At 49.2% G+C, this 18217-nt stretch overlaps 1 protein-coding gene across 8 annotated transcripts in view; it reads left to right on the top strand.

Moving 5' to 3' along the window:
- SZT2 (SZT2 subunit of KICSTOR complex) overlaps positions 1 to 18217 on the top strand; it is a 2035845-nt gene that overhangs the window by 1516122 nt on the left and 501506 nt on the right. For 4 of the 8 annotated variants that reach the window (XM_069642429.1, XM_069642428.1, XM_069642430.1 and 1 more), the window contains one exon: positions 2155 to 2336. In XM_069642429.1, the coding sequence (XP_069498530.1) occupies positions 2155 to 2336 (182 nt within the window). The remainder of the gene's footprint in view (positions 1 to 2154; positions 2337 to 18217) is intronic. The other 4 variants (XM_069642432.1, XM_069642427.1, XM_069642434.1 and 1 more) reach the window with 1 other exon arrangement.

Raw genomic sequence — 18217 nt, 5'->3', positions numbered from 1 at the left:
CTAAGATGTTTATTCCTTAGCTTCTTGAGTTGTCAATAGCGTGTAGTGTGAGCTAAGATGTTTATTCCTTAGCTTCTTGTGACGTCGGATCGGAGACGTGTAGTGTGGGCTAAGTAGTTTATTTCTTAGCTTCTTCAGTCGTCAGAGGTGTCTAGTGTGGGTTAAGATGTTTACTCTTTACCTTCTTGAGTCGGGCGGTCTGTAGTGTCGGCTAAGATGTTTATTCCTTTGCTTCTTGAGTTGTCAGTAGCAGGTAGCATGAGCTAAGATGTTTATTCCTTAGCTTCTTGAGTCGGTGGTGGCCTGTAGTGTGATCTAGGATGTTTATTTCTTAGCTTCTTGAGTCGGTGGCATGTAGTGTGAGCTGAGATGTTTATTCCTTAGCCTCTTGAGTCGTCAGAGGCGTGTAATGTGGTCTAAGATGTTTATTCGGTTGCCAGTGAATTCGTCGAAAAAAATTGGTCGACCAGACAAATGGTCGAATCAAATTGGTCGAAAACCATTTCGTCGAATTTTTTTTTTTTCTATTTTAACCCTTTTTTTTTTTTTTTTGGGGGGGGTCCCCCCCCAACCCCCTTTTTTTCTCTAAAAACCCATTTTTTAACAAAACGAAAACCCAAAAATAAATATATAAAGAAAAAAAAATTTCGACGAAATGGTTTTCGACCAAATTGCGTCGACCAAATTGCAGTCGACCAGTTTTTTTTCGACGAGTTGACTGGACACCGTTTATTCCTTAGCTTCTTCAGTCATCCGTTGCGTGTATTGTGATATAAGATGTTTATTTCGTAGCCCCATAGTTCCAAGACCAGGTGATATTGGGTGTTTTAAGTTTTCAGTTCTCCCCTCATTACAGAGCCGACATTGCCTGTTGTGCAATTCATAGGAAAGTCATGCCAGGACGCTGTCACTTCCGGTGCAGGAAGAACATTACATTTGAAATGTAAATAGTCCCTTTGGATTTTGTAATTGGGATATTCATGCACATATTTAGGTATATAATTGCAAGTCTATATATATATTCAACAGACCGTTTTTAGTAGCTGAGTCAACCTTCTGCTCACTCGCAACCGTTGCAACTGTTATTTTTATCCATTGTGTTCTTTCCTATCCATATTTCACTTTTCATCATACTTCAAAAAAGCAGACCAGTGTCTCGGTTGATTAAGTCATTTCCCAGTAGTGGTGTTGGACCAGTAGCCGTTTCTGTACAAGCAAGCTGTAGCTGATGTAGTCGTGTAAGTGGGGCAGCTGTTAATGTTTTATTAACCAGGAATAATCCTCTCTTTTGTATGGTGGCAGTGGGGAACTTTTTAACACAGGCGTGGAGTTGGAAAAGGAATTGCTGGCATATTCCATGTTTTAGGAATCGGGGCCAGGGCCCGAGTCAGGGACAGTGTATTCCATGCTGGGGTCCTTCAAGCAACCAAATGCCTTGTGGATTGGTCACCCGGTCACGGCTGGCAAGAGGACTTTTGCAGACGAGCCTGGCCTCCTGTGCTATTTTAGATATTAAGCTTCTGGGAGCAATGTTCAAGCCAAAGGCTAGCATTTATGTCCTTTGCCAAAGTATGAAGGAAATGGTGTACATTTACTGCGCACCCCCAATCTTGCAGTGTTGTGTACTAGGGTTGAGGATGTGGGCCTGAATGCTATTGGATGAGAGCCAAAATGTTTTGCAGCTTGTGTGATAATCTCCTGACTGGGGCAGCCCTAGCCTGACTAACTCAGTGATGGGTGTTGCCAAGGTGTTGCAAGAGAATGGGTTCAGTATTGTAAAATGGACATACTCCTTTTGTGACTCAATCAAATGGAGTTAGGTGATCTTCTGCAGGGGAAGGAAATATGAGGCTAGTGTCACTGTCTGTCGACTGTAAGAGTATAGGGGAGAGCACTGCCTTTGCTTATGTAAAAGGAGACCTCAGAGCTCTTCCTGGGTCCATAACGTCTGGGTGCTGTCTGGGAACAGTAATAAATGGTCAAAGGCACTGAAGTATGAAAGATGGTGGTGAGGTCATTTCCTCTGCCTAATTTTGAGGAGGCTGTTAGCATTGCCTTACATCAGTAAGTGTTGGCAGGGGCTTCCTCAGGAGGGTTACACAAGTTGCTTCCAGTTTTGTAACAATGATATTCATTTGCCTTCCTCGTTGGCAGAGTAAACCAGAGAACATCGAGCTCAGCACCCCCAAAACCACTGACGACATCATACTGGAGCGGAGTGGTGAAAGCCGCACCCGTCGCCGCCACAAGACTGAAAGCGTGAAGCAGGCATCCAGCCAGGAACGGGCTGCGGCGGCAGAGCTGGAGCAGGCACAGAGGCAAGCCACTTACCACAGGTTCTCTCCCACACACCTTTCTCCCCATCTTCCTTTGCTGCTGCTGCCTTTCACCATTGTCTGCTACTCTCGCTGCAGGAAGACTTTAGGGCGTAAAGGAGATGAGCGAATTAGTCACGTAACTTGGCCCTTTAGAGAGACCACATTGGGCAGGGTGGCACATGGGGAGGGGAAATCTTATCCTGATCCTTAATAGTGACAACAGGGCTAGAGAAAAGTGCCTTAGAGAGTGCTGCTTAGAGTGCCCTAGAATGCCTTAGCTCGATCCTGCAAAATGATGTTGGGACCAGGGCCGAAATTGAGAGCTGCTCTGTGACTTGGGGGGGAAGGGGGTGGGGGGGAAGGGGGTGGGGGGGGTGGGGGGGAAGGGGGCGGGGGGGCGAGGGGGGGCTAGGGGTGGTACAGAATGCCTTACCTAGTTCCTGCAGAGCGATAGCCGGGCTATGGCAGGGGTAGTATAGCTCAGTGGCAACGCGCTCGTCTTTCTAAGAAGTTACAGAGTAACACAGGTTTGAATCCCGGGTCCGCGCTTAGAAACCTCTTCGGTATTAAGTGCGTTATAAATAACCAATTATAATTATGTTATAATTATATATGGCAGAGGCGGCGAAAATTCTATAGGGGCTTAGCTGGGTCCTTAATAGTAATGGTAGGACTGTAGGGAGTGGGGGCGGGGACTGGAGGAGCTTGAGAATGCCTTGCTTGTGTCCTACAGGGTGATAGCCGGGCTATGGCAGAGGTGGCGAATAGTTTATAACTGCTTTGGTGGGTTCTTCATAGTGATGGTAGGACTGCAGGGAGTGGTGGATGGGGCTGGAGAATGCCTTGCCTGGATCCTGCAGAATGATAACCGGGTTATGGCAGAGGTGTTAACTATTATATAATGGCCTAGCTGGGACCTTCATAGCGATGGTAGGACTGTAGGGAGTGGGGGCTGTGACTGGAGGAGCTTGAGAATGCCTTGCCTGGGTCATGCAGAGTGATAGCCGGGCTATGGCAGAGCTGGCGAATATTCAATAGTGGCCTAGCTGGGACCTTCATAGTGATGGTAGGACTGCAGGGAGTGGTGGATGGGGCTGGAGAATGCCTTGCCTGGGTCCTGCAGAATGATAACCGGGCTATGGCAGAGCTGGCGAATATTCAATAGTGGCCTAGCTGGGACCTTCATAGTGATGGTAGGACTGTAGGGAGTGGGGGCTGGGACTGGAGGAGCATTAGAATGTCTTGGCTGGGTGCTGCAGAGTGATGGTGGAGTTAATGCAGAGAGAGTAGAGAGCTCTGCTGCTCTGGGGGGCTGGAATGCCTTACCTACCTCCTGCAGAATGATAGTAGGACTAGAGCAGTGGTGGCAGAGAGTTGCTGGTCATAATGTTCTAGAACAATCCCCCTGGGTTTTGCAGAGTGATCACAGAATGAAGGCAGAGGAGAAAGTAGTCACGCGATATTTGAAGTTCACGCTCTATAACGCAGGGCTAATTGTAAGGATGAGCCTTTATCTGGAACTTGTGGGTGGGACGTGGACTGTAAAGTCTCCTTTTGGGGACCATCAAAGACAGAAAGTAGATCACAGATCTGCTGCTCTGGGTTCTGGAGTATGTACTGGCACACCAGATGGCTACTCCACTGCTCTACTGTTTGCCTCACTTGAGACAGACTGCCAGCCAAGCAGGGACAACGTGAGATCTAGAGTCCCTAATCGGGTCCTTCAGAGTGAGGGAAGGATTAGGGTACAGGAGGGGATCTGCAGTCCCTTAACTGGGCCCATCAGTGTCATGTTGTGGCAGAGGAGGAGAGATTGTATTCTCAGACCTATGTACTGCATCGCTTCGGGGGCAGTCTTGACATTTTCCTAAGACGCCCCGCCTCCCGGGGCCACGGAATGATAACCTCCAGGGTGAAGCCATGAATGCATGGGTGCGCGCCAGGGGTAAAGACATCTGTCCTGATCAGCCGCTGACAGTGGACATGCACTGGTCATGGCTAGATTACATGTGTGGTACTTGCCTTGCAGGATAGGAAGGTTTGTGTAATGTTATGGATGTTCTGTAATACAATGGTTTTTGCACAGAGCTCTGGGTTTCTCATATTGCTTTTGATGTATTTCTTCAACTACAGAGATTCTTTAGCTAGGACAATTATTATAAGAGAGTATGTGCAAGTGTTGAATCATTTGATGGTACAAGTGCCTAGAAATGGAGATTAAAGGAGACTGAGCGATGAGTTGCGAGAGGAATTACTCGGCACTATTTTGAATGTAGTTACCGGTGGTGCTACCTTTAGGTGCGCTGGTCTGTTATTTCCCAGGCACTCTGTGGGTTTGGTTTGACCGCCTTCATGTCCTTTTTGAGGCCTGCTTGAGGTTCATGGCCATTTCTCTGGTGTTTCTTCAAGGGCTCCCATGGATTTGCCTTAACCTTCTAAAGGTCTTCTAGAGCTAAGTTAGTCTATCTGAGGGCTTAGCCTTTCTTAAGCTTGGATTGACTTCTCGCTGCTTCTTAGTTTGTGTCGCTTTGTCCTTCCTCTTTGTCACTTTGCCTGGTCAATTCTCTGTGCCTACTTGACCATTTCATGCCTTCCCACAGCCTGCTTGAGCTTTGTGTGCTATTTATCTGAGTGCTATTTATCTGGGTCTTACTATCTTGGTCTATTTTCATTCTCTGGACAAGCATCATATATATTGTCCAATTTCAGGCTCTGCCTGGGGTTGTTTTGCCAGTTTCTGAGGCTGCTTGGGCTTGACTTATCGTCTTTTGCGCACCTTCTGTGGTCTGCATTTTGTGGGCACATTATGGGCATTCACGCTCTTAAAGCCACCTTCTGTTTGTCCTTTCTCATCGCCTTATTTATGCTGATTTGTAGTTTCCTTTGATTTTTTTTTTTCTTCTCCAATTGCACTGTATCCCGATTGGTCGACTGGGGCTAGCTAGAGCAGGGGACCAGCAGACCGACTGCTTTCTATTTCTATAGCAAGTTTCTGAAGCTCATCATCATCTTTTCTCTTTTGAGTTACAGGAGCAGTGGCTCAGTTCTGCTCAACGCAGTAATTCCCTGACTAGAAGTGGGCTTGTTAATGCACTTTTCCTGCATGCTTTTAGGGCCCAGGCTTGTTATTTAAATGCTCCTACCTGGGCTTGCCCTTTTTCAATTGCATTTATTTATTTATTTTAAATATCTAGGTGCTAGTTACAGAAAGTGCATAGTACAATTTGTGAAGTGCAAGAACATGCATATTGGTTACATAATGAGTTGGTGTGTGTGAATGCAGACTGGGAAAGCCTCACATCATGTTACGGAGGACTACTTAAGACATGCAGACTTGCGTACAAGACAAAATAGGTATGTGTATGGGAAAGCCTCATGTCACGTGGGGCTACTTCAGACATGCAGACAGGTATAGAACAGGCAGTTCATAATAAAAATGTCAAGCAGGAAGCATTCACAAGCGGATGTGTCTTCTTAAAGAGTGGAGGGGTTGAGAGAGAATATAAAAGGCAGTACTTAAAGGGCAGCAGTAGGCAATAGCAGCGTTGCATGTTGGGAACACTGAGGCGGCGCGACAAGCCAAACCCCTCAGTAATTTGTTTTACCCATTTTGTTTGAATGTATTTGCTTGGGATTTCGGGGTGTGGGGGTCCCCCCGCTTCCATAGCATTGGTGCCAGGGCACCAAAACATAAGAGAACGAAAGAAAACGGGGGTCGAGCAAATAGGCTTCGGGCAATTCGGCCGCAAGCAAATGCGGACCAATAATCAACATAGATCTGCGTACTGTAGACGCAAGAAGTCGTAGTGGAGTGTGTAGCGCTAGAAGGCAATTCCGAAAATGAATAAGCAGAGGAGAGACCACAGTGACGAAGGGATGGAGGAACCAGTTGTCGGTATAGACCTTGTGGCACAAGCTGGGGACTCCATGCCGGGAAAGGCTAGGCTTCTTCAGTAGTGCGCGGTCTTGGTGCAGGTTTACCCAGTAATGGAAAGAGATAAATAAGAGTCAACCTTGCGGCAGTCTAGGTGTGCAAAGCCTTGCAGCGCAGTATGCCACGTGCGCCAGGTGACACATAGGCATCAGGCTCGAGGTGAATTGAACAGATGCGAAGGCAGAAAAGCAATTTCAGTGCATTAAAGGAAAGCTGGCAGTAATGCAAGGGGTGTAGTATCCCTTACTTGTTGTACCATCGATGCGGCAAGAAGATGTAGAAGATATGATGGTAGTATCGGGAAGTAAGATAGCTAGAGTCAACTTGCAGACAGACTCCCATAAGGTGGATTACGTTAATAGTTACCCCTACCTGGGAGTGCAGCTGATGGCTAATGGGGCTATTGTCGAGGGCAAGAAAAGAAAGGCCAGGCAATAAACTTGTTTAATCAGTGAAACAAACTGCTGGCTACTCGCTTGAAGGGATTCTAAAGTTGTACACACATAGCTTCTGACCATCTATCCTCTACCGACTTGAAGCGTTAGCCATGAAGGACCTGACTGAAGGACCTGACTGAAGGACCTGACTGAAGGACCTGACTGAAGGACCTGACTGAAGGACCTGACTGAAGGATCTGACATGGCTAAATGTAGTGGTAGGACAATTTTGGAGGAAGCTCTTCAATTTATCCTCAACTACGCAAATGGCCTATTTACATTTAGAACTGGGATTAGTTTCCCGTAGGAGCCAACCATTCATACGAAGGGGTGCTCTCTCTATTAAATCAAGTGGCGTGCCTATATGCCAATTGTTGCAATTTATGGGCATGATTTATGAAACAGAAAGTTCCAATAACTATGTAAAATTGAATGAGGGGTGTTTCACTAACGTAGAGTGGACCGTCGATTTTGAAAGTGGTGCAACGTAGGAGGTTCTGAAGGCGTTGTACAAAAACAAGGTGGAGTGGTAGGACTGGATAAACAATTACTTACATCTGCAAACATTGCATAATTTCAAGTATGTACTGGGCATTGGGCATTGCTATCTTAAAACCCAGCATTATCTTTTAAAATGCCCTAGTCCGGCAGTACTAAATTTCGTGTTGAAACTGCAAATAAACCATTTGCCATTATTAACACTACAAGGTGCATACATCAAGCTTCCAGTCAAACAGAGAATATGTTGAATTTGTAAGTCCCAGGAGAATGTACTGACACTTTGTCCAAAGTTCGAATCCATCTACATGACAAAATTGGGGCAGTTTGCTGGAAGCTACGAGGCCATAGAAAGTGTTACGTTTTGGGGCTATTGCTTTAATACTGAACTAGAGTCTGTGCACACGGCATTATACCAAATCTGGAGAGTGATATCCGCACGTTTGAAAACATAGAACAATTACAAATGGTAAAGATATAAAGGGAAATTAATGCATAGAGACAATCAAGAAATTCCCAAGAAATGTATATGAAATGAAACGAAATTTACGATTTTATGGAATTTTATGAGTATTATGAAATTGTTTGGATTTTATGGATATATGAAATTAAGTTTTATATGGTTCTAGATTTCATGTATTTTTAAAAGTGTCTTTGAGAGCAATGCAGGTGGTGAGTGATTACGATTAAGATATGATTACATTCTGTAAATTCTGAATTTTTTTGTGTATAGGTTCTTAAGTAGAAGATATCTGAATTAGGACGGGGTAGCGGTGCAAAATACATGACAAGTTCATTGTGAGGTATAGACTGAGCCAGGCGGCGGGCCAGTGGCTATTGCTGGACAGTGCCAGACATGAAGCAAAGTGTAGGGCTTTAAAAGCTGGCCTTTACAGGGAGCCGGCAGGCTTTTCCGGAGCGGGCATCCAATCGCTTCCCGGCAGACATGGGCACATGGGAAGGCCGGTTGCAGCAGTGGGCGCCGTGGCGCTCGCAATCTTTAAATGGCTGGTGTTATAAATATTTGCAGGCACGGCAGAGCTTGCCTTGCAAGCTTGGTCCATTGGAATGGAGCAGGGTCCAGGAGGCGAGACTTCAGCAAAGAAGGGCACTCCTGTGCCACGATGGTATAAGAGCATCTAGGCCTGCATTGGCTAGTCCTCCATCTGTCCCTGCTAGTGTGTGTCTTTGCGGTTAGCCTGGTAGGCTTGACCTTGCTCTGGACCTGCTAGGATGCATCTTTGCTGTGAGCCTGCTAGGTTTGACCATGCTCTGTGCCTACTAGGGTGTGTCTTGGGCTTGTTGTTCCGGTCCTGTCCATTCTCTAGCAGTGACGGCTGGTATATTTTTTAATTGGAAGCGCGTGAATATTGAAGGCATAGACCGCGATACGCAACCACCAGAGTAAATACAACCCACTAGGGAAAAAGGCCAAAAGATAGCTTTTGCAAGGATAACAAGAACTACTTGGGTTATAACCATAAAAAATGCCATTGCTATAATGGACGTTTTGGTGCTCCTTATTGGAGGCACACTACACATGGGCCTGCTCCATAAGGGATACCAATCACTAATTGGCTAGTTCTTCTCCGTCGATCTGGCTCCACGTTGGTCCGCTGGGCTCATCCTCGCAGTGAAGGTCCGGGCAAACATGAAATATACTGTTTCCTATCTAAACTAAACAACTACGACATGCTATTCATTCATTATGGCAGGCCCCTTGGCGGCACAGGAAAGGGATGCCAGGGTGAGGGGAGGATAAAATACAGTCACAATGACCCATATACTCAGGGCTCTATTAATACCACAGTTCCTGGACCTGATGTCCCCCCTCTGGGGATTGATCTATAATTTACCCTTCTTTAGTATCTCAGGTTGCTGGGGTTGTGTGTGGCTGCTAGGATAAAATACAGTCATGGGGGCTTTAGATCGTTGGCCGTGTCCTGGCTTCTTGGATGACAGATCCCCAGGGACTAGCGAGTGAGACACCTTCAGGTTTCCCCCAATGCTCTTCATGACACCTTCAAGTTTCCCACAGTGCTCTTCGTCTTCATTGAGGTGGGCTAGGAAAAGGCGTCATCGCTTCAGATCAATCTCGTTGGATTCCTCACCTGAGAGAAAATGGGTAAGCTACCAGAGTAGAAGGGCTTCTAAAGCCGAGTTGGAAAACCTGTGACTCCAAATGTTGGAGGTATTTGCGAAGGCGGCAAACTGACCCAATCGAAGGACTTACAACCCCATCACGCCGCCAGCGAGTCCGGTTTACACCAGGAGCTGTATTGCTTGTCTTGGTTGTGAACAAAGAAAACATTGATGCAGCTGGTCTCAGGGCACTTGAAGAAAGGCGGGAAACTCACCAGAAGCGACTGTCACTGTAGCACAGTGACGCAGGGCCACCCAACTCTCACAGTTTTCCCAAAAGCTCGAGACAAAACACGACAAAACTCGATAGGACACCGCTCCTGCCTGGGTGCCAAGATTCGAGCTGGACAGTCCACTGAATGACCCAGGAACACTTCAGAGAAAGCTCTTTTGCAGGTCAACCAGGAGGCGTCGAGAGTGATTGGCCCCATCACTCCAAATCAGACTCTACCGGGACAACAACGGGCTCAGAGTGCCAACCTTCTTCTGTGCAGTTCCGGATATTCCTTGGGTCTGCTCGGCTCTTCTGGATACTTGACTCCATCTACAGGTTGATTCGGACCTGTTGCTGATCTGCGGATCTGCATTCGGGACCCCTTCTCATATCCACAAGTCCAGTGAGTGCTCGTACCCAGCTGGCCAAAGAGGAGATCTGCCCCACTCATGCGCGCCAGCAAGGCACCACTGCGGCTCTCATGCCCTCATGCACACCAGACATCCTGGCACCAATATTGTGAATTGGGACCAGACAGTCCCAGCCCACTTCATGGGTACCTACACACGTGACCTCCAGTTGCCTACGAAAAGCAGCAGCTTTTGCGGGTGACTGCATGCTCAAATAAAGAATTCCTGTGTCACAAAGACCAGAGGGAAGGCCAACGGACAAAATGGCCAAAGGAGAAGACAAAATACCTTGTGGCACGGGCCATGATGGACACTAGCCACAGTCATGAGCCAAACGCAGTAACCGCGGTATGGCTCTGTAAAATGTTGTAAAAATACATGAAAAGGCTTCTGCTGCCACCAGTCTACTCCTAGGAATATTGTCCAGTTACCCGAAAAATCCTTAGTGGATGACTAAGACCTGAAAATGCAAGGACCCCATTGCACCCCATTGCTCGGCACTTTGTGCAATGAAATACAGTTGCCAAAAGTGGCAACAAAGTCGAAAGACTACGAGAAACCAAGCTTCTCAGTATTGACAGCCTGGAGGACGTGTCAGTTTACCCATAATAATGAGCGAAAGCCCAGTGGAGTGCAGCTGAAGTCTGTGCTCCACTGGCAAAAGTCAGGACAGGAGGCTGCATCAAAAGCTAAATGATTGGAGGGTCGACAAATATAGCAGTAAAATAGCAGTAAGTGAAATTTTCCCTAACAGCGGCCACCTAGAATCTGTCCACCAGGCCAGATTTTAGAAATCCATCTTAACAATGGGTGAAAAGAATTCCAAAACACAGACTGAGGCCCCCAAGTACTATAGATCCATTTAAGAAGTGTACACCAATGCAATTCACTTCAGGGGAAAATAAACACAGATTTACAGTTGAACTTACAAAATGCATCAAAAAACACAGATAAGTACTAAAATTCTACTTCTTGACCTAGATCTCCATGGACCCTTTCTGGGTGCAAAATGTTCAGGGGCAGATCCATATATCCAAAGTCACTTTAAGAGAGTTCTGAGCCGATTAGAGAGTTCCTTAGAAATGAACTGGAGAGAATCGGAAGGCCATTCATGTTTATGGCTGGCATTAAGCAGAGCTCAGGAGCAGAAGGAGCCGCAGAGCCTGAGCACCAAGCCCCGGCCGGACACAGCCCCCGGAGGACCCCCCTCTGCCCAGAGCCGTAAATTTACGTTGTGCTTAATGCCAGCCTCCTCAAGCTTCTAAGCGCCAGACCGAGGATCGAGTCCATGTCGCACTATGATTTGCAGCCTGCCGAGTATCCAGGTCAGAATGGCAGAGGCTCTGAGTTTTTCGCAGGGAGCGGAGCGGCTCAAAGGATTGCGAATCCAGGGAGTTGCAGAACCAAAGGTTTTCAGGTCTCTGGAGGCATTGCTGCGGGTGGCCCCCAAACCAAGGGCAGCTAAAGTGGTCCAGTTGTTGTATGGTATTTCGCCCTGAGGAAGGCAGCTTTAACTATGTCATGGAACTATTGGCCAGACAGGTGGCAATTTTGCCGAAGCGTGGTCTAATGATGTCAATTTAAATTTACTGTTTATGTCACTAACTTTTGACACGCACACGTAGGCAGACCTGTCAACAAATCGTAGGACATAGAACAATTTTACTCCTGCCAACTCTTTTGAGAACAACTTGTGCAGTGGCCCAATATAGGCCATAAATGAGAATATTGGCTGGGATCTCGGCCACCATACAGTTGGCAGTTTGTTGTCCAGTTTCTTTTAGAATTCTCTTTTGTCTACTTTGTTCAAAAGTTTGAAGAAAAACCTACATTTAAGTTTTGTGTTTGGTGTCTCTTGACTATTAACCTTCCAACCATCGAACAAATGCATTTATATGTTTGTTATATTGATTTATGTTTAGTTGTTTATGTATTATTTACACAACTATTTCTTCGTTAAATAAATATTTGTTATGGTTTTTCAATCATCAGATTACCCTGTTTGCTTTCAGAGTCTGCTACAGTCTAAAAATTTGAGTGATACCCTTGTAGTACACCCTGACAAATAACTTGTTACTCAAACTAATTATGAATTAAACCCACAGCAGTGCGGACCCTCTTGTTTTAGTCTAGTTCTTAATCCCTTATCTCACTACTTATGGGATAATTCCCCCCTTTTCTTTGTGCTGGGATAAACATCCAGCAGCAGGGAACCCAAACCGCAGATGTGCCTAAACCACCAAATCTCACAAATATTATAAAAAAAGTTTAAAATGGCCAGAACTCTGCCATCAGATTAGTAAATCAGCTACCAGCAGCAAGAGTGTGAGCAGGTACCGGGTTTCTCATTGAGTACCACTTCTCAGGGGAATTGGACAAATTTGCACAATAAGGGTCAGCTGGCCAACCAATCTAGATACCCCCTAAAACTGCCACTTACCACAGACCACTTCACAGGAGATGTTGGGAATATCCAATGGACATATACTGGTCTAATTTATGTTATGTTAAGTGTATTAAATAAAGCGTGATAACGACCTAAGGGTATCTTGGTGTTGAAAACACACTGCCTGCCACTAGGCCCCCACAAGCAGGAAGACCTCAAGGCCACTCCTGTACTTTAGGCAAGTCTGGAAGACATTAGAACAGTCTGGAAGACAAATGGTCGGAAATAGACCTCAGAGAGGAAGGAATGAAGCAAAGGCCCGACCACCCATGGTACTCTTCGACACCCAAGGAACACAGAGGTGCAAGAGATTTGCAGAGCGGAGATTGCAGGTCGGAGCATACTTAGTAAACTTCTCCTGCAAATACACAGTTTCAGAGCCATAAAAATCCCTATGTACCGTACAGAGAGATTTAAATTCGACTCTAGCTTCCACAGAGAGCCAGTGGAGGTCACACAGCACCTGAGAGGTGTGGACAAATTTCGCCATGCCCAGAGCCAGGCGGAGAGCAGAATTTCTCAAAACGTGCAGACGTTGATAACCAAATTTGCGCTGAGACAAAAACAATGCATTACAATAGTCTAGAGTACCAGATATAGTAGCAGAGACCACCTGGCTTCTCTGACTCTCCGGAATGTATAGCATGATTTTCTCAAGTTCTGAGTTTAAAGTGACCAGCGTTACATCTGGCACTAACTTCTCGAAACATTGAAAGTGATTAAGACATTTTCACTGACCACATCTTAACTATGGGAACTGGGGTTGGTAAAGGGACCCAAGAAACAGACCACCATTCTTTTGTCCACATAGAAGACACAGTGGGGGACTTCCCTAAAATATTAATTTCAATCTTCTCAGAGTTAGCTTCTGCCAATTGGTATTCATCCAATAACCAATGGCAGAAAGACAATTGCTCAGCTGAGATGACACTAGGTCAAAGTCATAATCAATGTGAAGACTCGGCTGTTTCATAAGCATACGCATAAAAGTGACAGCCGTAAGCATGGATACGTTTGGCCAGAGGAAGGACATAAAGAGTAATCAACAAAGAAGAACATGCCTAACACGGTGGAACTCCCCAGGTGAGTGGCTTGGTGGCAGCAGAAAAAGGGGAAAGGGAGAGAATTTGAGTCCTTTCAGCCAAAAAGGACCGATACCAGCCAAGAGCAGCCCCACCAATACCGATTTCCTCTCAGCGTTGGCAAGTATAGCATGATCAGTAGTGTTGAATGCTGCCAAGATGTCCAACATGATAAGTCCTACATCGGCCCTGATGAAGGATAGGACAGGTCATTTATGACAGAGTAATGCTGACTCTATACCCATTGCTGGGCAGAGACCGGACTATAAAGGAAATCTCTCAGTTGGGGAGTTTTTAGGCAATCTCTCAATTGGGAGGTTACTATTGCCTCCAGCACCTTCACAGGAAAGCCCAACAGGGAGCTTGGCTGAAAATTGGTGGGCACAGCAGGATCCAGGGAGTATTTTTTCAAAAGAGGCGAGACCACAGTGCTCTTAATTGCAGAGGAAATAAAACCAGAATACATAGAAAAGTTCAGTGCTCCAGTAAGGATTGAAAACAAGTTCCCTGCCACACTTTTTAATCATTTTCAAAGGAATAGACTCTCTAGGAGAAGAAGATTGTATTGCATTTGTAGCTTAAAGACATGGTCCTCAGTAGCCAGAGAGAAGGCCAAGAATTTAAAAACCCTCCCAACAGGTGCGGGTGAGGGGCTGGTGGGAGAGAGGGGTAGGGTAGCCGGAGGGACCACAAGGTCCAGAGATGAAGCCAAAATATTGTGGCTCTTTTGTCATGAAAGAAAAAGGACAATGCGTCACACACAGCCTGCGACGCAGGCATAACTGACACTGTGGCTGCTGGGGTGGAGAATTCACAAACTACAGAAAAGAGTAATTTCAAACAATTCTATGCAGTTTTGTGATATTTAAGTCAGGCTATTTCTCCAGCATGGGGTCTGGCATGGATTCACATGCTCATGAATATTCCCCGTCGTCAGGCTGGGAATCCTCGGTAAAGAAAAAACCAGTATCAGTTTCGTTTCTGATCTGTCTTTCATAGTAATAACCAATCACTGGTCTCTGTGTCATACTGACCACAGCCAATGACTGCCCTCTACCTAAGCACCGCCTCTGGCAGCCATCTTCAGATTTTTACCGCATGTTCATGTGTTGGGATCCTCGTGCTATTGCTCTCGAGCGTTAGTGCTATTTTTCGCGCTTTTTCACAAAAAACTTCAATTCTTTCGGTCAAAAGAGCCTCAAGCTCCACCGATCCTACATCCGATCAACGGGGACCCGTGTCGGATTCGTCTGTGCCCCTCAAGGGTGAAGATTTCGTCGAGCTACACTTCGGAGGACTCCAGAAGCTTCTCAGGCCCGGTCTCGGAGATGGCCCAGGAGAAGGGAAGCTCGACGCCCGGAAAGCTGTTCAGGGTCTGCCCTGGATGCCAGCTGCAGAACGTCTTTAAGGAAGACGAACACTCTTTCTGCCTTTACTGCCTTCATGAGGACAAAACGCACGTGGAGAAGGATTGTGCGTTTTGCGGCAACATGTCGGAACGGACCATGAAGGACCGTCATCAACGTCTCGCCAACTGGCTGGAGGGTAAGAGCCCGTCTGGCGAGAAGAAGAAGAAACCCGAGCGGTCTTCTAAGACCTTTGAGGGCGCCCCGGCGACGGGGGCCCAACATAAGGCCAAGCACCGCGAGTCCGCTGGCACCGGGAGCGCCGAACGGTCGGGCTCTACGGGCGCCATGCAGGGCGCACCCTCCCCGGCACCATCAACCACGAGCCAACGCTCTGGGTCGGGTAAGAGGAAGGCCGAGCACCCGGCGAAGCTCCTGGAGAGGCCCCGGTCGAGCTCTAAGGCAGAGGAGGAGCGTGGCAGTGCCCCCTCCCTCAAGGATAAGGCGGTGAGCGCACCTAAGGTGGTGAAGGCCTTGATCCATCCGACCAAGCCCTCTATCGAAACGGTCGCGGCGGCCCTGGCTCAGCCTGTGGAGGCTGCGCCAGTGGTGGCGACATCAGGGCCCAGAATCTCCCTGCCTCCTCGGAGGGAGTCTTCTTTTGTGCCCATCGATAGGACCCCCGTGAAACCCTCCGTGGGGAAGAAGAAGGGGGGGCAGGGCGTCGTCGTAGATTCGGCCTCAACCTCAGAAGAGGAGCTGATCGAGGTCTTAAGCCACGGCCTAGGCGTGGAACAAGGCCAGCCCGTCGGAATGGACCCCGACGCGGGTGACGACGACGACATCGTCGAGGATACCGACGGGGCCCCTGCTCGCCCGTCGGATTCCCCTCTGCCAGCGCCGCGAGACAACTCGGCGGCCATTTTGTTGGCCATACAGTCCTTATGCACCGAGATAAGGACGAGGCTACCGTTACCGACGGAGGAACCTCTCCCGTCGGGGGATCCAGAACCGGGACCTTCTGGTGTTCCCCCTACCAAGAAAAGAAGGATCCATCCTCCACCTCCTTTTCAACCGTCGCGCCCCGTCCAGCCCTCCTCCCCGTCCACCCGAGGGGATGATACGGGGACTGACACGGCAGCGACGGGTACGGACGACGAGGCATACGACGAGGATTTTCCGTCGTCGCCCCCCACCAGGGCTTCTCCGCCCGACGAGATCGGATCTTTCCACTCCATGATCTCCAGGGCTTCCGAGCTTTTCCAACTCTGCCCTGAGGAGAAGAAAAAGGAAGGCTTCCTTTATCAGCGGCGCGAGGCCAAGAGGAAGACGGTCCTCGCAGTGCCTCTGTTGGACGACATTTGGGATGAGGGCCTTTCCCTCCTCAAGAACCCTTCCACTACGCCAGCTAGAAGAGACCGGTACGAGAAAAAGTACCGGGTCCCGGACACGCCCCCCCTATGCCTCCGGGCGCAGCCTACCCCGGACTCCGTCGTCTCCGCGGCAGCCAGGAAGAAAGCGGGGGGGGTGCGGCCTCCACATCGACTTCCCCGCCGGACGGCGAGGGAAAGAAATTGGATGCTATGGGACGTAGAGTCATCTCGTCGGCAGCGACGACGATTAAAGCGGCCAACGCCTTGGCTATCGTGGCCCGCTACGACAGGGAGCTCTGGTACAAGATAGCTCCCCTGCTGGATTTTCTGCCGGACGACAAGAGGGCGGAGGCCCTTGAGATCCTCCAGGAAGGTGAAGTGGCTTCGGACCACGCCATCACCGTGGCGACGGACATCGCCGACACTGGGTTCCGCCAGCTGGGCAACGGCGTTTGCCTTCGACGTCGTGGATGGCTCAAAGCTACGGACTTTCGGCAGGACGTCCAGACCAGAGTCCTGGACATGCCCTTCGACGGGAACAACCTGTTTGGGAAGACAGTGGACGATTCCCTTCAGGCCATCAAGGCGGATACTGAGACGGCCCGGGCCCTTGGAGTCCTGCAGCAACGACGGACGCCCTTTCGGAGCGGCGGAGGCAAGGGCGCCTCCAAAGGTTCCGGCGGCGGTTTCGCTTCCTACCGTTAAGCGGCCCGCTCGTCGTCGCAAGAGGCCTACAGAGGACGAGGCAAGTCTAGCGGACCCCGCCGTCGTCGCCAAGGAGGTCAAGGCGGCAAGGCCGCGTCCAAGCAGGATTGAACCGGCCGTGGGGTCGGGCCCCCACCGAAGCATCCCGGTGGGAGGCCGGCTGGCGGGCTTCGTCAGCGTGTGGGAGTCCATCTCCACCGACCGTTGGGTGCTGGACGCCCTGGCCCGGGGCCACGCGCTCGAGTTTCAAAGAAGGTGCCCGCGCGTCCCCCCCGTGGCCAGGAAAGAACTTCACGTCCCTCAACTTCTCCTGGAGGTAAAGGCGATGCTCAGAAAGGGCGCCATCGAACTCGTCCCAAAGAGGCTTCGGGGCTCCGGAGTCTACTCGCGATACTTCCTCGTGAAGAAGAAGACGGGAGGATGGCGCCCCATCCTGGACCTGCGACGGCTGAACAAGTTCATCAAGGCGCAGAAGTTCCGGATGGTCACCCTCCAGCACGTCCTGGGTCAACTGGAGGAAGGAGACTTCCTATCGTCGTTGGATTTGGAGGATGCCTACTTCCACATTCCCATCCTAAAGGGGCACCGAAAATTCCTCAGGTTCGTGGTCCAAGGGCGTCATTACCAGTTCAAAGCCCTTCCCTTCGGACTACGGTCGGCACCCAGGGTATTCACCAAGTGCCTCGCACCGGTGACGGCGCAGCTGCGCCGCGAGGGGATTCACGTCTACCCCTACCTGGACGACTGGCTCATCCGCGCCAAGACGAAGGAGCTCGCCGTGGTCCACACGGCAAGGACCGTCCAACTCCTCACGGACCTGGGATTCTCCGTGAACTACGCCAAATCCCACCTGGTGCCCGCGCAAGTCGCACTGTTTCTGGGAGCGAGGCTCGACACAGTGTCCCTTCTGGCCTCCCCGTCGGAGGAGAGGACCAGGACCATCTTGGGCAAGGTGCAACGGATGTTGGTGGCCGACGCGGCCAAAGTGAGATCCATCAAGTCCCTCCTCGGGATGATGTCTTCCTGCATCTACCTCATTCCCATGTGCAGGCTCCGGATGCGCCCGTTGCAAGAATTCCTGGATGCGCGCTGGATCCAGACGACGGGCAGCTTCGAGGAAAGGATCAAGCTCGACGAGAGTTTCCGACGAGCGATACGGTGGTGGGGCACCCGCGCGCATCTGACGGCGGGCATGGACTTCCAGACCCCAGCCCACCAGGAGACTGTGACCACGGATGCCTCCCTGGAAGGGTGGGGAGCGCACACCGAAAATCTGCACGCGAGGGGACTCTGGCTCCCGACGGAGAAGTCC

Source organism: Ambystoma mexicanum, chromosome 1q (assembly GCF_040938575.1).
Source record: "Ambystoma mexicanum isolate Mex_15411 chromosome 1q, UKY_AmexF1_1, whole genome shotgun sequence".
NCBI classification, from domain to species: domain Eukaryota; kingdom Metazoa; phylum Chordata; class Amphibia; order Caudata; family Ambystomatidae; genus Ambystoma; species Ambystoma mexicanum.
The sequence above is the reverse complement of the archived record's forward strand: the minus strand, read 5'-3'. Positions and strand labels throughout refer to the sequence as shown.